Source organism: Pangasianodon hypophthalmus, chromosome 29 (genome assembly GCF_027358585.1).
Source record: "Pangasianodon hypophthalmus isolate fPanHyp1 chromosome 29, fPanHyp1.pri, whole genome shotgun sequence".
Taxonomy (NCBI): domain Eukaryota; kingdom Metazoa; phylum Chordata; class Actinopteri; order Siluriformes; family Pangasiidae; genus Pangasianodon; species Pangasianodon hypophthalmus.
Genome location: NC_069738.1, coordinates 4,843,144 through 4,858,836, shown reverse-complemented (window position 1 = coordinate 4,858,836; position 15,693 = coordinate 4,843,144). Strand labels below are relative to the sequence as shown.

Genomic DNA, 15,693 nt, shown 5'->3' with positions numbered 1-15,693 from the left:
GCTTGGGTAAAAAAGATAATCCCACATCCTGGCTTTGACACACATGCTTAAAGAGAATAATAAGACAACACTTTCTCAGGAAAGAGGAGTTTACATTTTGGGGTTTCTCAGTAACGTGACAAGCTGGGTTTTTCTGAATTATTAACATCAAGAGAGAAAAAAGAGAGGTTGGTGAGGGAACGGCTGTTTATATCAACATTATATGTAACTATAAATGGACATTAAGTATGATGTGTCGTTCATTAATAAATAAAAAAAAATCATTGGGAAGTTGCTGTGGTAAAAGAGGAATAAAACACTTGAGGGTGTGCTGATATAGAAAAAATCTTTGCCATGGTAACAGTCAATCCACTTCACTTTCACACCACCTCACTGTTGATTATTTTCCTATAACAGCATGACACAAAGTGCTTTACTACTTACATACTGTATGTCAAAACCAGTACAAACAATATTTTTGTCTCAAAATAGCACAGATCGTTTGCCAACTTGATCTGACCAGTATTTTTCTGCCTGTATGTCTTTGTTGTTGTTGGTGGGGTTTTTTCGTAGAAGACATTTTCCCCTGTAAGACGTGTGGGATCTGGTTCAGGAGTGAGAGGAACCTCCAAGCTCACCTCATGTACTACTGCGGAGGACGGCCGAGGGAAAGTGAGCTGGCTTCAGAGAAGCAGACCAACACGAACCCTCAGATATCCCGTACCTGCACTTACCCACAATGCAACATGAGCTTCCTGGGTCTACAGGCTCTAAAAATGCACCTGTCTACACATTCTGGTGAGGAGCTTTTGTGTTTGTTAACATCTTACCCTTCCTAGAGGCCAGGTTTTCTCGCTTCTGTTCCTTCGGTTCTGTGTCCTGCTCATGAAGGGTTTGTATAGAGCAGTGGTAGAATCTGTGAGAAGGTCGTTGATTATTTTTGTATAACTGCACATCCTGAAATGTTTATGCTTTACTTAGTGTGTTTTGGAGTGCTTTTGCATGCCGAATTCTACTCCTTAAGTTCTCTTGTGCTACATATTTTATGTTTCTTTCCTGTTCTAATGCAACTCAGCTCATAAGGAAAGAATCATGAGGGTAAATTAGGTGTGTAACGTTATTAGATTCCAATGTAACGTTACTCAATTCTTCTTCTTTAGTCTTGCTGCACTGCATATTTTAATGCTCCCACATTAAAATACTCACTTTCGCACATTTTAAACTCATGTACAGTTTGTTCGTGACCTTCGAAGACTGTCAGGTGTGTTAAAGTAGAAAGCACACTAAAATGTGGGTGGGAGACTAAGCAAGTTCTAGATTATATATTTTGTAACTTATTTATAGTTTGTCCTCTTTTTCACCTGTCCAGCTTTCAAGACTGAGGAGACATCTCCTGGAAGCAGTTTGAAATGCACGATTTGTGACTACACGGCTGACACCCTGATGGTCCTGCAGCCCCACATCCTCACTCACCTGTCTCAAACAGGACTCCGGTGCACTCAGTGCCACTTCACCTTCCAAACACCTCAAGATCTATCAAAACACCAGGAGCTGCACAGACACGGTGGTCTGGATGACACATCTATTAAAGAGAATCAAACTGAGCACTCAGAGTCCATTGGTGTCGCAAGTCCGAAGGATAATAAAAGCATCATAGAAAGTCCAGTTCATCAAAACACGGAGCAAGAGAACAGTGAACAAGTGCAGGGAGCTACCAAGGCTGAAGTAGGGTCTGGAATCAAAGCTGGTGTTTCGTACAGTAGAATAAAATCAGAGCCCTCCAGCCCTCGTTTGGCTTCTTCTCCAATTCAGAATCACATGACCCCAGCGTTTCCCATGCCACCCTTCCTGCCCCATGTGCCATTCTCACAGGATATACCCGCAGTCCCACAGGCTTCTGAAATACTGGCTAAAATGTCAGAGCTGGTCCATCGCAGGCTACGTCACGGAGGCACCAACTTCCCCCCAGTGATGTATGGCGCACTGGTTCCAAAAGGAGCAACGTGCTTCGAATGCAACATTTCATTTAGCAACCTTGATAATTATTTAGTGCACAAGAAGCATTACTGTAACGGTCGCTGGCAGCACATGAGCAAATCTCATGATTACAGCATTTTGGACAAAGCCTCAGTGAGTCCTAAAACCGGGGGTGGTTTAGCTAGCATGCTGAATGCTGGCCACTCGTTTGAGGTTAAAGGTCATAATCCCACTCAGTTCAACACTTCTCTAGTTGAGCCTTTCAGTGCGGGAGGAAAAGCACCTGAGGAATTTCCAGTGAACGGTAAAAAAGCGCCGACTCCATGCGATGCGGAGGAAAGTCCGAACGGTATCATGTTAGACTCGAAGAGTCCAAAAATGTCAGAGAGTGAGCTGGACCACAATCAAACAACGTGTGACGCTTGTAAGATCACGTTCAGTCGACATGAGAACTACGTGGTGCACAAGCAATACTATTGCGCCTCCCGTCATGATCCGCCCGCAAAACGAGCAGCGAACAACAAACACGTTCAGAAATCCTTTCGTACCCGAAAGAGAAGAAAGATGCCAAGTCCTGATCCAGTGGTGTCTCAATCCTATCCTATCAGTAGTTCCTATATGTCCCAGGATACAGTAGAGAGTCTCAAGGACCAGCTTCATCACCGGTACAACATGATCCAGGGTTTGGTTCCAAAGCATCCTGAACCTTCCTTGACAGTAACAAAATCAGCTCTAGTTTCAAAGTGCAATGCAATAGCTCAAGAGGAAGGTGATGCACCAATAGATCTGAGTAAAAAATGCACAGTGCAGTTGGGTAAAGTTTCAGGACTTATGGACTATCACGAATGCGCAGTGTGTAAAATTAGCTTCAACAAAGTGGAAGACTACCTAAGCCACAAGCAGAACTTCTGCCCAGGTGCAGTCTTGGAGAACAAAGCGCCAAACAGAAAGGAAGAAGGTTCCAGAAATGCAAATGCCTCTGATAGTTTCAGTATTGAGCATTCGGTTCAAAGTGTCAATACTTCTGCATCTGCTGAAAAGCAACCGTCCATAAAGGATGAACACAGCATGATGAATTCTGATAACTATCCAGGTGGTGCTAAGAAAATCAGAGCAGATGAACAGATCTGGCCGTACTATGAGATTAAACCTGCTGACTACGCCACAGGGATTTTCGTTCCACAAAATGAGAGGAGGCAAAGCCCAAACGAGGGCACTGAAGGTGAAAAAGAGCAACCCATGCCAGACGGCAGCCATGTTGGCTCTGAAAATATGGAGAACCCGAAAATAAAGTCTTTAAACTCCAGCCTCCAGGGCGACGACAAGCAAGGACACGAATCTTGCAGCACTTCAACCCCAAACATCCACTTCACGGCTTGTACCCCGGATCAAGAGGGTGCCATAAAACCTAAAGAGAGCATCTCTTCTTCACCAGCCTCCAAAATGGAGGAGATCTCGAGCTTGAAAAGGAGTACAAACGGATCGATCTCGGCAGCGGTTAACGGCAAATACTGTCGTCCCTGCGACATCCAGTTCAACAACCTGTCAAACTTTATAACACACAAAAAGTTTTATTGCTCAGCACACACTACTGAGCATGTGAAATGAGACCTTGATACTGCGTCTCAACCGTTTATACGACAGCAAAAGGACAATCAAATCAGGAGATTTTATCTTCCAGTGGTTTAATAGTGAATATATTTGTTGTGTGTGGTATTTTTGCCTCTTTGTGACGTATTTATTTATTTATTTAAAAAAAAAAAAATCAAGCGCTGAACTAAACCCGGCTTTACACTGTACAATTTTTGGCCAATTTTGCTGTCGGTTTTACATCATAAAAAAATTCTGTGGTTGTAAGTTGAGATCAGCGGCCTTCTAACGCATAGTGTGACATGGTCAGATCTCAGACTTACTTTGAAAAATGTTTGTGTTTATGTGTTTGTGTTTATAATCTTACACTGCGAACACACAGCCTGTTATAGAATTCGGCAAAGATTTTATAGTGATCATCTCATACAGTGTGACAAGTAATAATCTCAAAATATGGCTGATTATGTGCAGTGCAAAACCAGTTTTATACAGTTGAGATAAGAAAAATTAATAAACAATAATTTTGACAATAGCACAAAACTCACACCAGGGCTGCTCATTTAGCCTGTTTGGGAATTTTATTAAAAAGCAGACATTTAAATGTTAAAGATGTTTTTTGCAACAAATAATGGCATAATTATTAACATTCAATAGATTCTAGTTTGTCTTTGATGTTTTTACAATTATTTACACTTCAGTATGTTAATTCCTTTTGGATTATATTTTGCTTATGCGGAAAAAAAAAGTACTTATACGTGTTTGCTAGTTCTCTGTTTTCTGTCTCTTTTTGAAACTTGGATCCTAATGCAATACTTTTTAGAAAATGGATCATTAGCAGTATTATAAATCAAGGACTGTTTTTTTTTTTTTTTTTTTTGTTACTCCGACCCCAGGAATTGTCTGTTGAAATGTTTCCTCGTCTTGCTGAAGATGATGGAAAGAGGATTTACACTTGAAACTTTGGACTGAATTTCATCTTTTCATCTTGACAATAGGAAAATAATGTCGTCAAAAAAAAAGTGTTACTATGCATGTACCTGTAACGGAATGAAATTCCAGATGTTTGATCTTCTGATTTTATGTGGCATCTCGATTAAATTTCTAATCTCAGGACTGGGCATGTGCATGAAGTTTTTTTTTTTTTTTTTATGTTTGTACGATATTAAGTTATGTTTTTATACATGAGTTGTGTGATGTCATGATCACTTACCCCTTGCAACACTAGCTCCCCCTGGTGGTTCTCTGGAATATACACATTTGCCTTTTTTCATACTGTGAAGATAAAATTTCTCTTATTGTAAGATTTAGAATATTGATATTATATTAGCATACTCATGATCTACTGTACAGTCTATAAAACTTTTGGTCCGAAGAGATTTACCTCTCAAAATAAGAGTTTTATCTTTGGATTGTTGTGTTTTGAAATTTCCACCTTTTGGCACAAACATTTGTGTAGCAAACATTCAGCGCTGTATCTCTTCTTAACCTTAATCTTTTTTTTGATTTACTCAAGAATTTTCTGTCCTTAGACTAAAGAGTTGTTCGGCTAAAAAATATGGATTTTTTTCATAGTGATGAGAAGTGGTTGATGCTCAGCATGCACTTGCATCAACATAACTAGCTATGAGGACACGGAAGCCAGACCACAACTATCTCCAGTTGCCATATTGAATATGGAAACAGTGACTCCCTGATAATGTCGTGGCAGCATGTAGCCTACTGTGTGGAAACAAACTGAGCAGTGATGTTCGGTTCTCTGACCTCAGAGCAGCTGCGGAGGACACTTCATAGCCTCAATCACACATTATATTTAACTCTCACGACATTGTGCCTGTGGTCAAGCCAGCCACAGTAGAAACTAGAACCTGCATATGTACAGGGTTTTACACTAAACACCAGGCGCTTGGGGAAAAGCTACCATCTATTTTAATTAAAACAGAGACACTTGCATTTTTTATTAATTACCCTATGTTACGTCTTTCTCCTACAATAGAGCATTCATTTTGCAAGATTAAATTAAAAGAATCGATTTTATGTAAACATAATGTACAAAATAATGAACATCTCAGTTCTATAATTCACAATAACCAGCTAAAATAGACTGTAGAGCTGACTAAAACTGGTTATGACCCTGTACACTTACCAGTGTTTAGTGCACCCGTCTATTTCTAACCCTATTTATAACTAATACAATTTTGATTAGGCCAGTGCCAATTATGAAATTTTGGAAGATGATTGTCATACACAAAATTATGATTAACGATTAGCAAGTTATAACACTTAAAAGTAGATTCAATTTCCTTTTGCCATCTTGTTGGGTTACATTAAAACTTTTTTTAATTGATTGACAGCTCTGAATGCATCTACTTTCCCATGGGAATCCCAGAAGCTTCACTCCTGGCCCTTTTTTTTTTGAGATTTGTATTTATAAATCCTGATTGATTATTTAGTCATTTACACTTATATATGTTTAAAGTCAAATCTTACCTCTAGCAAAGATCAGAACAAAGAAAAACATTGGCAAAAATGTAAATTTATTAATTGCACCCCAGGAAAAAAATATTTAATGTGACATATAATTGTGATATATAATTCAAATTTATGAAATTCATGTTCAGATACATTTGTCAGCTTCCATGCTCCGTATGGGATTGGATCCAAATACTGAAGATGTTTGAGTGATTAATTTTATAGATTTTACAATCTATAAAGGAGACAATCTTAAAGGAACAGCTTTACCCCTGACTCTTACAAAGCCTTGCATGGCAAAACATTGCACAACTTGTAGAAGCTACAGCACAAAGTTGCACTTCCTCTGATTCATCATTGAGGTACATGCCCACAAACCCACATGTCATCAACAATCTCTATAGGAGAATATACTCACTTCACTATAACACAGGGTTACTGCAGAGAGCAGAATGGACACGAGTTTAGATATATATGAGGATTCATTGGAATGTCAATACGTAAATTGGAAGAAATCGAGCAATCCCAGGAAAATAAGCAACCAGGGTCCTCAACGCTCAGGTACAGTATACACACTCAAACACACCAACACGGACACGGTTATGAGCACAATGATATGAGGATATTTGGATACTGTAGTCTGCATTTACACACACTTTGCATGTGAGTCAGATAGGAAGTAAAATGTATGGTATGAAGTGGTATTCTAAGAAAAGAAAAGCAGAATACATAAACAACCAACCGTGTAGAAACAAGAAAATTATATCACGGTGCCATTGAGTTCTTGATGCTGATTGGTCTGAAGGTGTGGATTAATTTTCTATAGAAAAACTTATAATTATTGATATAGTGATGTTGTTTGTAAGGAGACATTTAGGTAACATCTATGCTTTGTAACAGTCAGCTTTCCAACACAGGAACATTTCAATTTCTACAAATTTCTCTTGTTACACTTAAGTGAGAGGGGTTGAGGAAGCATTATGTAAAAGTTTGTACGGGCACAATTTTCATTCCCTAGACCTCTTGTCTACCCGAGACATTTTAAATGTGCTAATGTGGTGATTAAATAGGACTAAAAGTATCATGTCTGTGTCCGACCCCACTCTAGGAGATGATAATGCAAGGAGCAGACGTTCCAGATGTGTGTCCGCAGTGTGTGTAGCGCTGCTGTGTGTTCTCCTGCTGAGCGTCATTATAGTGTTGACGGTGAAACTCAACAGCGTGACAAGAGAAAGAGACCAGTTGCAGATCAGTTATGACAATATGACTGCAGAGAGAGATCAGCTACACACTGAGAGAGATGGACTCCAGATGATGTTGAGTAAGTAGTTTACCACCTGTCACATGATCTCATAAACATTATCAATTTCCCAGTAATCTCAAATCTAAATCTCAATAAAAATGGAATTTTTATTGCATTTCATTTTCTTCCTCCACAAATGTTCTCCGAAGCCTGAATAAATGATGAGGGATCTCAGTAACACCCATTGTCCAGTTTATTGTGCTGTGTTTTTGTGACAGTTAGTGACAACAAGTGCCATGTACTCATGTTTTCATTTAGGTGACTGTTTTTGGTGTCTCCACACCCTGGTCATGTCACTGGTTTGTTTCCCTGATTAGTTTCATCTGTTACTTGTTCTCTCTTTATTAGTTTGTGTATTTATTGCCCTTTGTGTTACCTGATGTCTTTGTGAAATCTTATTGCGCAGTTGTATTATCTGAGCTTTGCTCTCATGTGTTTGTTGATGGTTTTGTAGTTGCGGTTCCTGGTTTAGACCCTTACCCAGGTAGCACAAATTGGTGGAATGTCTATTTTGGGTATCTATGTTGGACCCTCTGTATACAAGGTTGATCTTTCGTTCATAAACTTACAAATGTTAACACCAGCCCAGCAGTGACAAAGGACCACCTTTCATAAAAAAGCCTACCAATGGTGGATCAACCCTGTCAAGGTTAAGAATAACCCTTGTAGAAATTTGTGTTATTGCATCTAGCTATTTTATTTTATTGTATGTAGCTAGTTTAGACTCTGCCCAGAAAAAAAAAACGATGCCCTTCCTTATACAATAGCCCGTAAAATTTGGCCCAAACTTGGTGGGGTTAATATTTTTTTCAGAACCTTGTTTCAGAATGTTGATGCAATGCTAGTCAAAGGAGCCCTTTTCATTACACCCATGCCCATATTGGACCAACACTGACAAATTTATGGATAAATTAAATGTCATATTAAACATATTTCATTATAATTCTTATAATGAAATATGTTTAGTACTGTTGCTGTTGAAATTGGTTTAGTACCCTCCTTATACACCACTGCGACAATGTTGGCCCAACCTAGGTGAGGTCAATATTTGATTCATAACCTTTTCAAAGTTGACCTTACGCTGTCCCAATGGCGGCAAAGAAGCATGTTTCATACCAACCCTCCCAACCTTCACCTAAACATTGACCATTGACCTATCACTTGACCAAAGTTGACAAATAAGCATATTTCATACAATGTTAGCAAAGTTATTAATAAAGTAAATGTTAGATTCTGATGATGAAAGTTTCTGTTCTGATGTTTATTTTGAGTGGCTTTGTTGGCCCTCCTTGTACAATGCTGCATCAACCTTGGTGAGGTCGATATTTCATCACAACCTCATAAACACTGAACCATCACTGACTTAACGGGTGCCAAATGTACAAAATTACATTGGTCAACATTGGTTTGCTACCCAAGTCACCTCAATGTCTCATATATGGTTAAGGCTTTCTGTTGTTTAACCCCTTCTGTATGTGTTTTGACCCAATGAACTAATATATGCTATGATATATGCTATACTTATACTATACTTCTACTATATTGGATACTTATCGGATTGCCCAAAATAAACTACACACTGAGCATACAAACTTTTTGTTTTATGTCATCATACAACATGTAGAAATGAAAGGCAAGTATTTCCTAGAAGCAGCGAAATTTAATGAACTCAAAAAGGAGCATCTCTGTCTGAGGATCTACGTCTTTCTTAATGCCAATGACCACACGAACACCCGCATGGTCACTTGAGTGAGAAAGTATTGTTAGAACAAGCAGTGTAATAATGCAAACCAAAGATGGACTAAAATAACCTGGCAAACGTGGAAGTGAAACTGTGGAATACAGAGATTCACTTCTGACTTCTACTAGGAAAAGAACAAAAATTTAACACAAATAGAAACCCAGCATGAAGAGGTGGAAAAAATACTGAGAAATGAAACTTACTCTATGTTAAAGTATTGATATGTGTCAAAATCTTAATCAATTAAAAGTGGATGTATCAAGCCAAAACTGTGTAAGTACAAGTAACAGTGAAAAAAACAAAGTTGCTATTTTTGAACATATAAGTATTTAAAATGAAAAAGTCAATGTTTTAATTGATGAAATTAAGTTAATGTTATGCTGTCATGTGAAAAGTAACTTTTATTACTTGTCTAAAACTGTTAATAGATTATGTTTGTTTTAAAGCAACTATTCCTTTTTCCCTGAAAACATGAATCATGCCACATAGGTTGTTAATGAATTAATCAGAAGTAAAATTATCCTGTAAATAACCAACATTTACCATTAGCTAGAATTTGATTACTAATTTATTGTAGAGTGACAGTAGTTTGTACATATGGATGAATCTGATTCAACATAAAAGTTAGGAATTAGTCAGTCAGGCTCTGAGCTTTACAGTTTGCAGATCACAACACTGACACTCCTATGTTCCTGAATGATGAGTGTAGAGAGCATAGAGCCAAATCTGTGTATGACTTGTACTACGACTCTGATGAAATACTGGTACACTGTGAGTGGCCTGCAAAAGCAGTGGACTTCAATCTGGTTGGAATGTGAAACACCAAAATAGACCATAAAATCTAGCTGTCTAACACTAACTAGCCTAACACTGTCAGGATTGTCCACTCCTCATCTGTCATTGCTTTGTTTCCATGATTGCTGTCACCTGTTCCTTGTTTCCTCTTGATTAGTTTGTGTATTTACATCCTCCGTTTTGTCCTGTGTCTTTGCAAAGTCATATTAAAGCTGTATTGTTAAGTATGAGCCTTGCTTTTTTTGTGTTTGTTCATGGTTTTGTGGTTCTGTTTCCTGGTTTATGTCACATCTGCTGCTTAAGTTCAAGTTAGCTTCAGCCTAAACATTCATTTTTATTTTGAAAGTTCTCACCTCTGTTCTCATTTCAGATAGCGTCACTTCCTGTTTTCTTCCTGTGTGACTACAGCCCTGCCCTGAGGTGGTTCATCTGTGTCTGATTGTCTACTTGTGTATTTAAGCTCTGTGTTCCCTGTCCTAGTTGCCAGTTCGTCTAAGCTCCTTACTGCCTAGCGTTCCAGCCTTTTCTCAGTGACTCTCTGACTTTTCTTGAGCTAATTTCCTGTTTAGCCTTGCCTTTTTTTGATCCTGATTCAGTGTTTGTGATGTGGAAAAATCTACCTGAATTTTTGAGATCTTTTGTATCTTTGGGACCTTAATCTTCAGTAAAGCCTTTTGAACCACCAGCTGTGTACTGAGTTGTGCATTTGGGTCCAGTTATCTGCTCCAAGTTGTGATATTTTAAGCCCTTAACCCAGGTAAAGGACCATTATAGCATAGAAGACACAAAGCTAAACAAACAAAAGGCAACAAGGAAAAACTGCAACTCAAAGAAAGACATAATTTAGGACAACAGTTGAAATACGAATTAATAAACTAAGTGAGAACCTTGAACTTTGGGGAAAAACATGACACGTGCAACTTATTTTCATCCAGTGCTTATTTCAGCTATAAATGCACTGACTCTACAAATATAACCCTCTGCAGATAATTCCATACAGCAGTGTCAGAGGTATTTCATGACAACAGAGAAGAAGAGCTGGAATGATGCTAGACAGGACTGCAGGTCGAAAGGAGCCGACCTTGCGATCATCACCAGCCGAGAAGACCAGGTCATCATTTATTCAAACAACCCAGTTTCCATCACTTTTTTTTTCACATCTCGTCTTTATCAGTAGACCAACATTTCCACCTCAGTTTTTTCCTTACATATCATACTGTCTCAATTACAGGAATTCCTCAGTAAAATTTTCAAGGGTACTGAGGCTTGGATTGGTTTGATTGACATTGCTGAAGAAGGGATGTGGAAGTGGGTGGACGGCACAACACTGACCAATGGGTAAATGTTCACCAAGCAGGTCTTATTCTCAATCTGCTGCTCTATGTGTGAAATGAAGAGGATACTCTATATGTTTTCAGGTTCTGGTGGGATGAGGAACCTAATGACTACAATAATGATGAGGACTGTGCTGTAACTGGCAGCAAATTTGCTAAAGCTGAGATCAGGACGTGGGCTGATTATCCCTGTAACATTCCTGTATTAGCGATTTGCCAGATGAGCTCAAATAACTAGAGCACAAATCAGAATATTCATTTTTAATACATCGATAAAGTCTGTATTTTGTTAAGCTGTTTGCTGCAAATCCAACATCACATTTGATGACTATGTAAAATTAATAAAAAATTATTCCACTGCTATTCTGACCGATCAGACTTCCTGTGTATCAGTTACATCATCATCATGCATTACTTTTTTAATTTCTGTGCTTTTTGCTTGTATTTCTCGCTAATTGATAAATCCTAACTGATATTACTGAGTCTGCCAGTATCATCTGTTTTTCAATCTTTGGACACAGCTCAGTATCTTAATCATAGACTATTTATATAGTCGTTGCTCTTAATGCTCTGTTAAAAACCACAATGCTGAGCTTTATAGACTTACAGATGCAGAAAAAGTAAAGGTCCAACCAACATAAAGTGTATTAATAAGGTATTTGGCCACCATGAGCCACCAGAACAGCATCAATGCACCTTCACATCAGATCTACAAATCTTTGGAACTGTACTGGAGCACTGAACATCATTCTTCCAAAGATGCTATCTCATGAATCCCTGCATTTTTAGTGTCCAGTTTGGAGAGAGATTTCAGATGGAGAATCAGATAATGATGCCAAGTGGTTTGATCTTAAATTATTGGTGAGAGCAGGTATAATCAATTAAAATGTTTTTTTTTTTTTAAGTAGTATTGACTTTAAAGTCAATTGTTTCCCCAAATACATTTCAGGTAGTTTTCTAAAAATCCACACTGTTGAGCAGTCTAACTCAAAACACTGTCAGTGAGAAAACACTAAACTTCTCCTGTGTTTAAATCCTTCAGCCACATGATGGCACCCAGTGCACGGTTACTGAGCTGTTCATTCTGCTTCTTCAAATAAAGGCTCCAAGTTCAAGTGAAGCAGCCACACGTATCCTAGGATGGATATTCAGACTACTGGCAATTGCACTCTTTTAAGAGGAGACACTAGTATCAATATTTACCTCCCATATTTATATGGTAAATAAATAATATCTATTTACCATATTCATTATTATGAATATCTACTATGAATATTTAATATTGAAGTATTGTTTCATATTAGATGGAATGTGACTGAATATCTTACACCAATGGTTCTCCAGTTGGGGTTTGTGAAGCATAACCAGGGGGTCTGTAAATTTTATTTAGAAATTACAATCCAATGGACCTAATGTGGTTTTGTGAGTGGAAAGTTCAGGAATAAAAAAAACTATATGGCTCAAATAAATAGGCAAAATATTTAAGCAAATCTGAACTGATAGGGTTCATGGAATTTAATAAACATTTAATTGATTGAGAACACCTGTCCAGCAAAGCCAGTCAAAAGTTTGTACACCCTTGCTTCTAGAAGGCCTTGGTTTTCACTATTTCCTTTTATTTTAGAATAATAACAGAAAATAGCACTATGAAATAACTCATATATGCAATGACAGAAAAATCCAAGCTATTTTATATTTTAAAATTTTAACAGTATTCCTGATGAAGCTTTGAACACTCACAGCATCATCTCAATCAGCTTCATGAGGTGCTTCACCCAGGAGGCTTTTCTTAAACTTCTCAAACAGGCCACATGTTCTAAATTAAAACTAAATTAAACTAAATGAAAACTACATTCATACCTAGGGGCAACTTAGTGTTGCAAATCTACATGTTTTTGGGAGGTGGGAGGAAACTGAAGAACCTGGAGGGAAGCTACAGGGGGAGAACATGCACAGAAACTCCACACAGACATTAACATGAACTCAGGATTAAACCAGGCAGTCTGGAGCTGGGAGGCAGTAATGCTACTCGCTATCAATTAACCAAAGACACTACATTTCCTGCACTTTTTTTTTCTACTGTTAGTCAGATCTTAGTTCTCAGATGTTAGTTAGTCTATCCAAGCTGTGCTGAAGTTTGGATCACACTCTGTTTCGACTCTCTGTGCAGGCAGATGTGTAGAACTGAGGGATCAAAATGTTCTGTTATGTGAATCCAGGAATTTTTGTATTATGAGAAAGCAGATAAGGCTTGGAATGGCCAAAAGCTGGATAGAGATAAAAAAAAATTATTCCCTAAAGCATTATGTTGCAGTGACCATGTTTCTTCTCAGATCTTAATGGAAGTGTCTCTTGATCCGTCTGCAATGACTCATGACTCATAAGATAAACACCAGCAGGCATTTATTCTCGTTTCCTGGTGGGAGTAGGAGGGTAAGTGTGCCAGTGTAATATTACTCACCAACCAGCTTCCTCTACTAGATATCACCACAACATCTTCTTCATTCATTCTTTCTCTCTACCTAACATGCCACCTGTTCCTGCTTTTCTCTTTTACTCTCAAATTGCCTCTCTATCGTCTCTTTCTATCTTTCAGTCCATCAGTCTTGCTCACATACCTGGATTCACCTGTGGATTCTGAGATCTGTATAGAGGCTCTGATTTATACAAAGCACTCTAAAGCAAGGTATAAATGTGTACTTTAACATTTTAAAAGCTGATAATCTCCCCAGCGCTATGTACCCATTTAAAGGGCAACTAGCTGTGAGTGTGTGTGTGTGTGTGTGTGTGTGCGCACATTATGGTGAATATTGCATGCATGAGTGGCATGCAGGGTGTGTCTCGAGGAGGACTGACTGCCTCTGGCATTCGCTGGCTTCTGTCCGTTCCTTCAAGCCCTTCTGGGGAAGTGATACCCTTGATGGAAGACAGGAGGAAGACTGAGTCCCTAGCTTGATTAGGAGGAATATAATGAGTAGAACTCCTGCCAGTCTGTAGTCACTTTGGTATTTCACAAGTAATGAGGTGAGAGATTGGAATAAAGAGAAGCATTTAAGGAAAGTAGGCGTAAAGAAAGATGTGGTAGGCATGCCCTGATATCTTCTACATTTATACTCAGTTTTTCCTGGAAGGTGGATACAGCTTGCCTCTGCACACAAACACCCAGATCCACAGACGCATCTTATTACTTTCTTTTTCTTTTTCCGTCTCTGCCTTCAGTGTTAATGTATGGTACCCTGCTTGGATGAGACTGCCACGGCTATTTTAAAGCGCTATCATGTAACTCTCGTTTTAACAGCCCCATCCGTTACTTCCGCTGGCGCTGATGCCCCCCAAAATAACTAAACCCTTTCATGTTGATGCCAAAATATAGATGGAGTAGACTCTCTAAGGGCTGGATGTATTAATTACTTAGTTTATTCAAAGGTATCTAAGACCACTGAACACTAACACCACATAATCTATAAACAAATTTTTAACCTGTGCTAATATTTAGCAAAGGAAAAGTGACTTTTTCTGTTAGGAGACATTTACTTATTTAATATTGAATGTCTCCAGTGTCAGCATTTTGTCAGTAAGTTTTCTGACACAGGAAAAAGGAAGTTCACACGTTCAGGTTTCTCGTCTTGTTAACCTCAAGACAGAGAAAAGAGTAACAGAGGGGAGAAAACAACTGTTTACAGCTAGTATAACGTAACGTATAACATAAGAAATAAATTGTTTCGCAGACATTCCACAACATTAAATGTAACTATAAACAGATAGAAAGTATGATGTGTCATTCTTTAAGAAATAAATATTGTAATTCTTGACATATTGCTGTAGTATAAGAGGAATAAAACACTTTGGGATGTGCTGTTTTAGGAAAATAATCCACATAGGGCTGTAACAGTAACTCCCCATAGTGTTGTTGATTATTTTCTTATAACGGTGTCTTTTTCCTTACATAAACTTTGTCACCTTACTTATTTTTAGTGTTTTATATCCATCTATTTTTTATATCCTGATTTATAAGCTCCAGGAGGTCCAGTATCATTTCCTTTAAGATACTACTGGACAACCTGCATCCTTGGGATGTTTAGAATCTCACCAGTGACCTTTAACATCGAGGAATTACAGCACCCCTGACCCCGTCTAAAGGAAGGCAGTGGCTCTACTTTCTGATCTGAGATCAGTGACACTGCTAATGGTAAAGGCTGGTCTTCCGCTGAGGTGAAGCAGGTGTTAGAACAAGCCTCAAGGGCATCTTACAGCACTCTTCTCTTCTCCCTTCACTAACGTTCCACTGTGTTCCTCATGCCTTCCTCTCAACTCCAATTTCAAAGTGAGCCGTGATGACTATCAAACTCTGAAATGCAATGTCCTTTCACACCGACCGCCGTCATTTCCGTCATAACACTTGTGTCCTCTCAGGTTGCGTCTTCTAGGCAACTGTGAGCTTGTTTGGAGGCTCTTCTTGTTGACAGGATGAGTTTCAGCTAAGACCCTGAGACATCTGTGTAGCA

General features: G+C 38.5%; 2 protein-coding genes across 2 annotated transcripts in view; both read left to right on the top strand.

Moving 5' to 3' along the window:
- zfpm2b (zinc finger protein, FOG family member 2b) overlaps nt 1-4,664 on the top strand; it is a 37,955-nt gene extending 33,291 nt beyond the window's left edge. Inside the window, exons 7-8 of the mRNA XM_026942398.3 lie at nt 553-777; nt 1,349-4,664. Of these exons, the coding sequence (XP_026798199.3) occupies nt 553-777; nt 1,349-3,564 (2,441 nt within the window). The 3' untranslated portion in view covers nt 3,565-4,664. The remainder of the gene's footprint in view (nt 1-552; nt 778-1,348) is intronic.
- A 1,723-nt stretch (nt 4,665-6,387) lies between these two features.
- Nucleotides 6,388-11,636, top strand: LOC113543884 (CD209 antigen-like protein C). Its single transcript, XM_026942412.3, has 5 exons — nt 6,388-6,576; nt 7,124-7,336; nt 10,841-10,965; nt 11,086-11,192; nt 11,273-11,636. The coding sequence occupies exons 1-5, from the start codon at nt 6,468-6,470 to the stop codon at nt 11,424-11,426; spliced, it is 708 nt and encodes a 235-aa protein (XP_026798213.2). The 5' UTR covers nt 6,388-6,467; the 3' UTR covers nt 11,427-11,636.
- The last annotated feature ends 4,057 nt before the right edge of the window (nt 11,637-15,693 follow it).

Excerpts from the sequence above, each read along its gene's own strand:
- LOC113543884 (XM_026942412.3), top strand. The coding sequence starts at position 6,468 with ATGGACACGAGTTTAGATATATATGAGGATTCATTGGAATGTCAATAC. Across the intron at positions 7,337-10,840 it reads TGGACTCCAGATGATGTTGA|ATAATTCCATACAGCAGTGT; the intron begins GTAAGTAGTTTA and ends AACCCTCTGCAG. Across the intron at positions 11,193-11,272 it reads GGCACAACACTGACCAATGG|GTTCTGGTGGGATGAGGAAC; the intron begins GTAAATGTTCAC and ends ATATGTTTTCAG.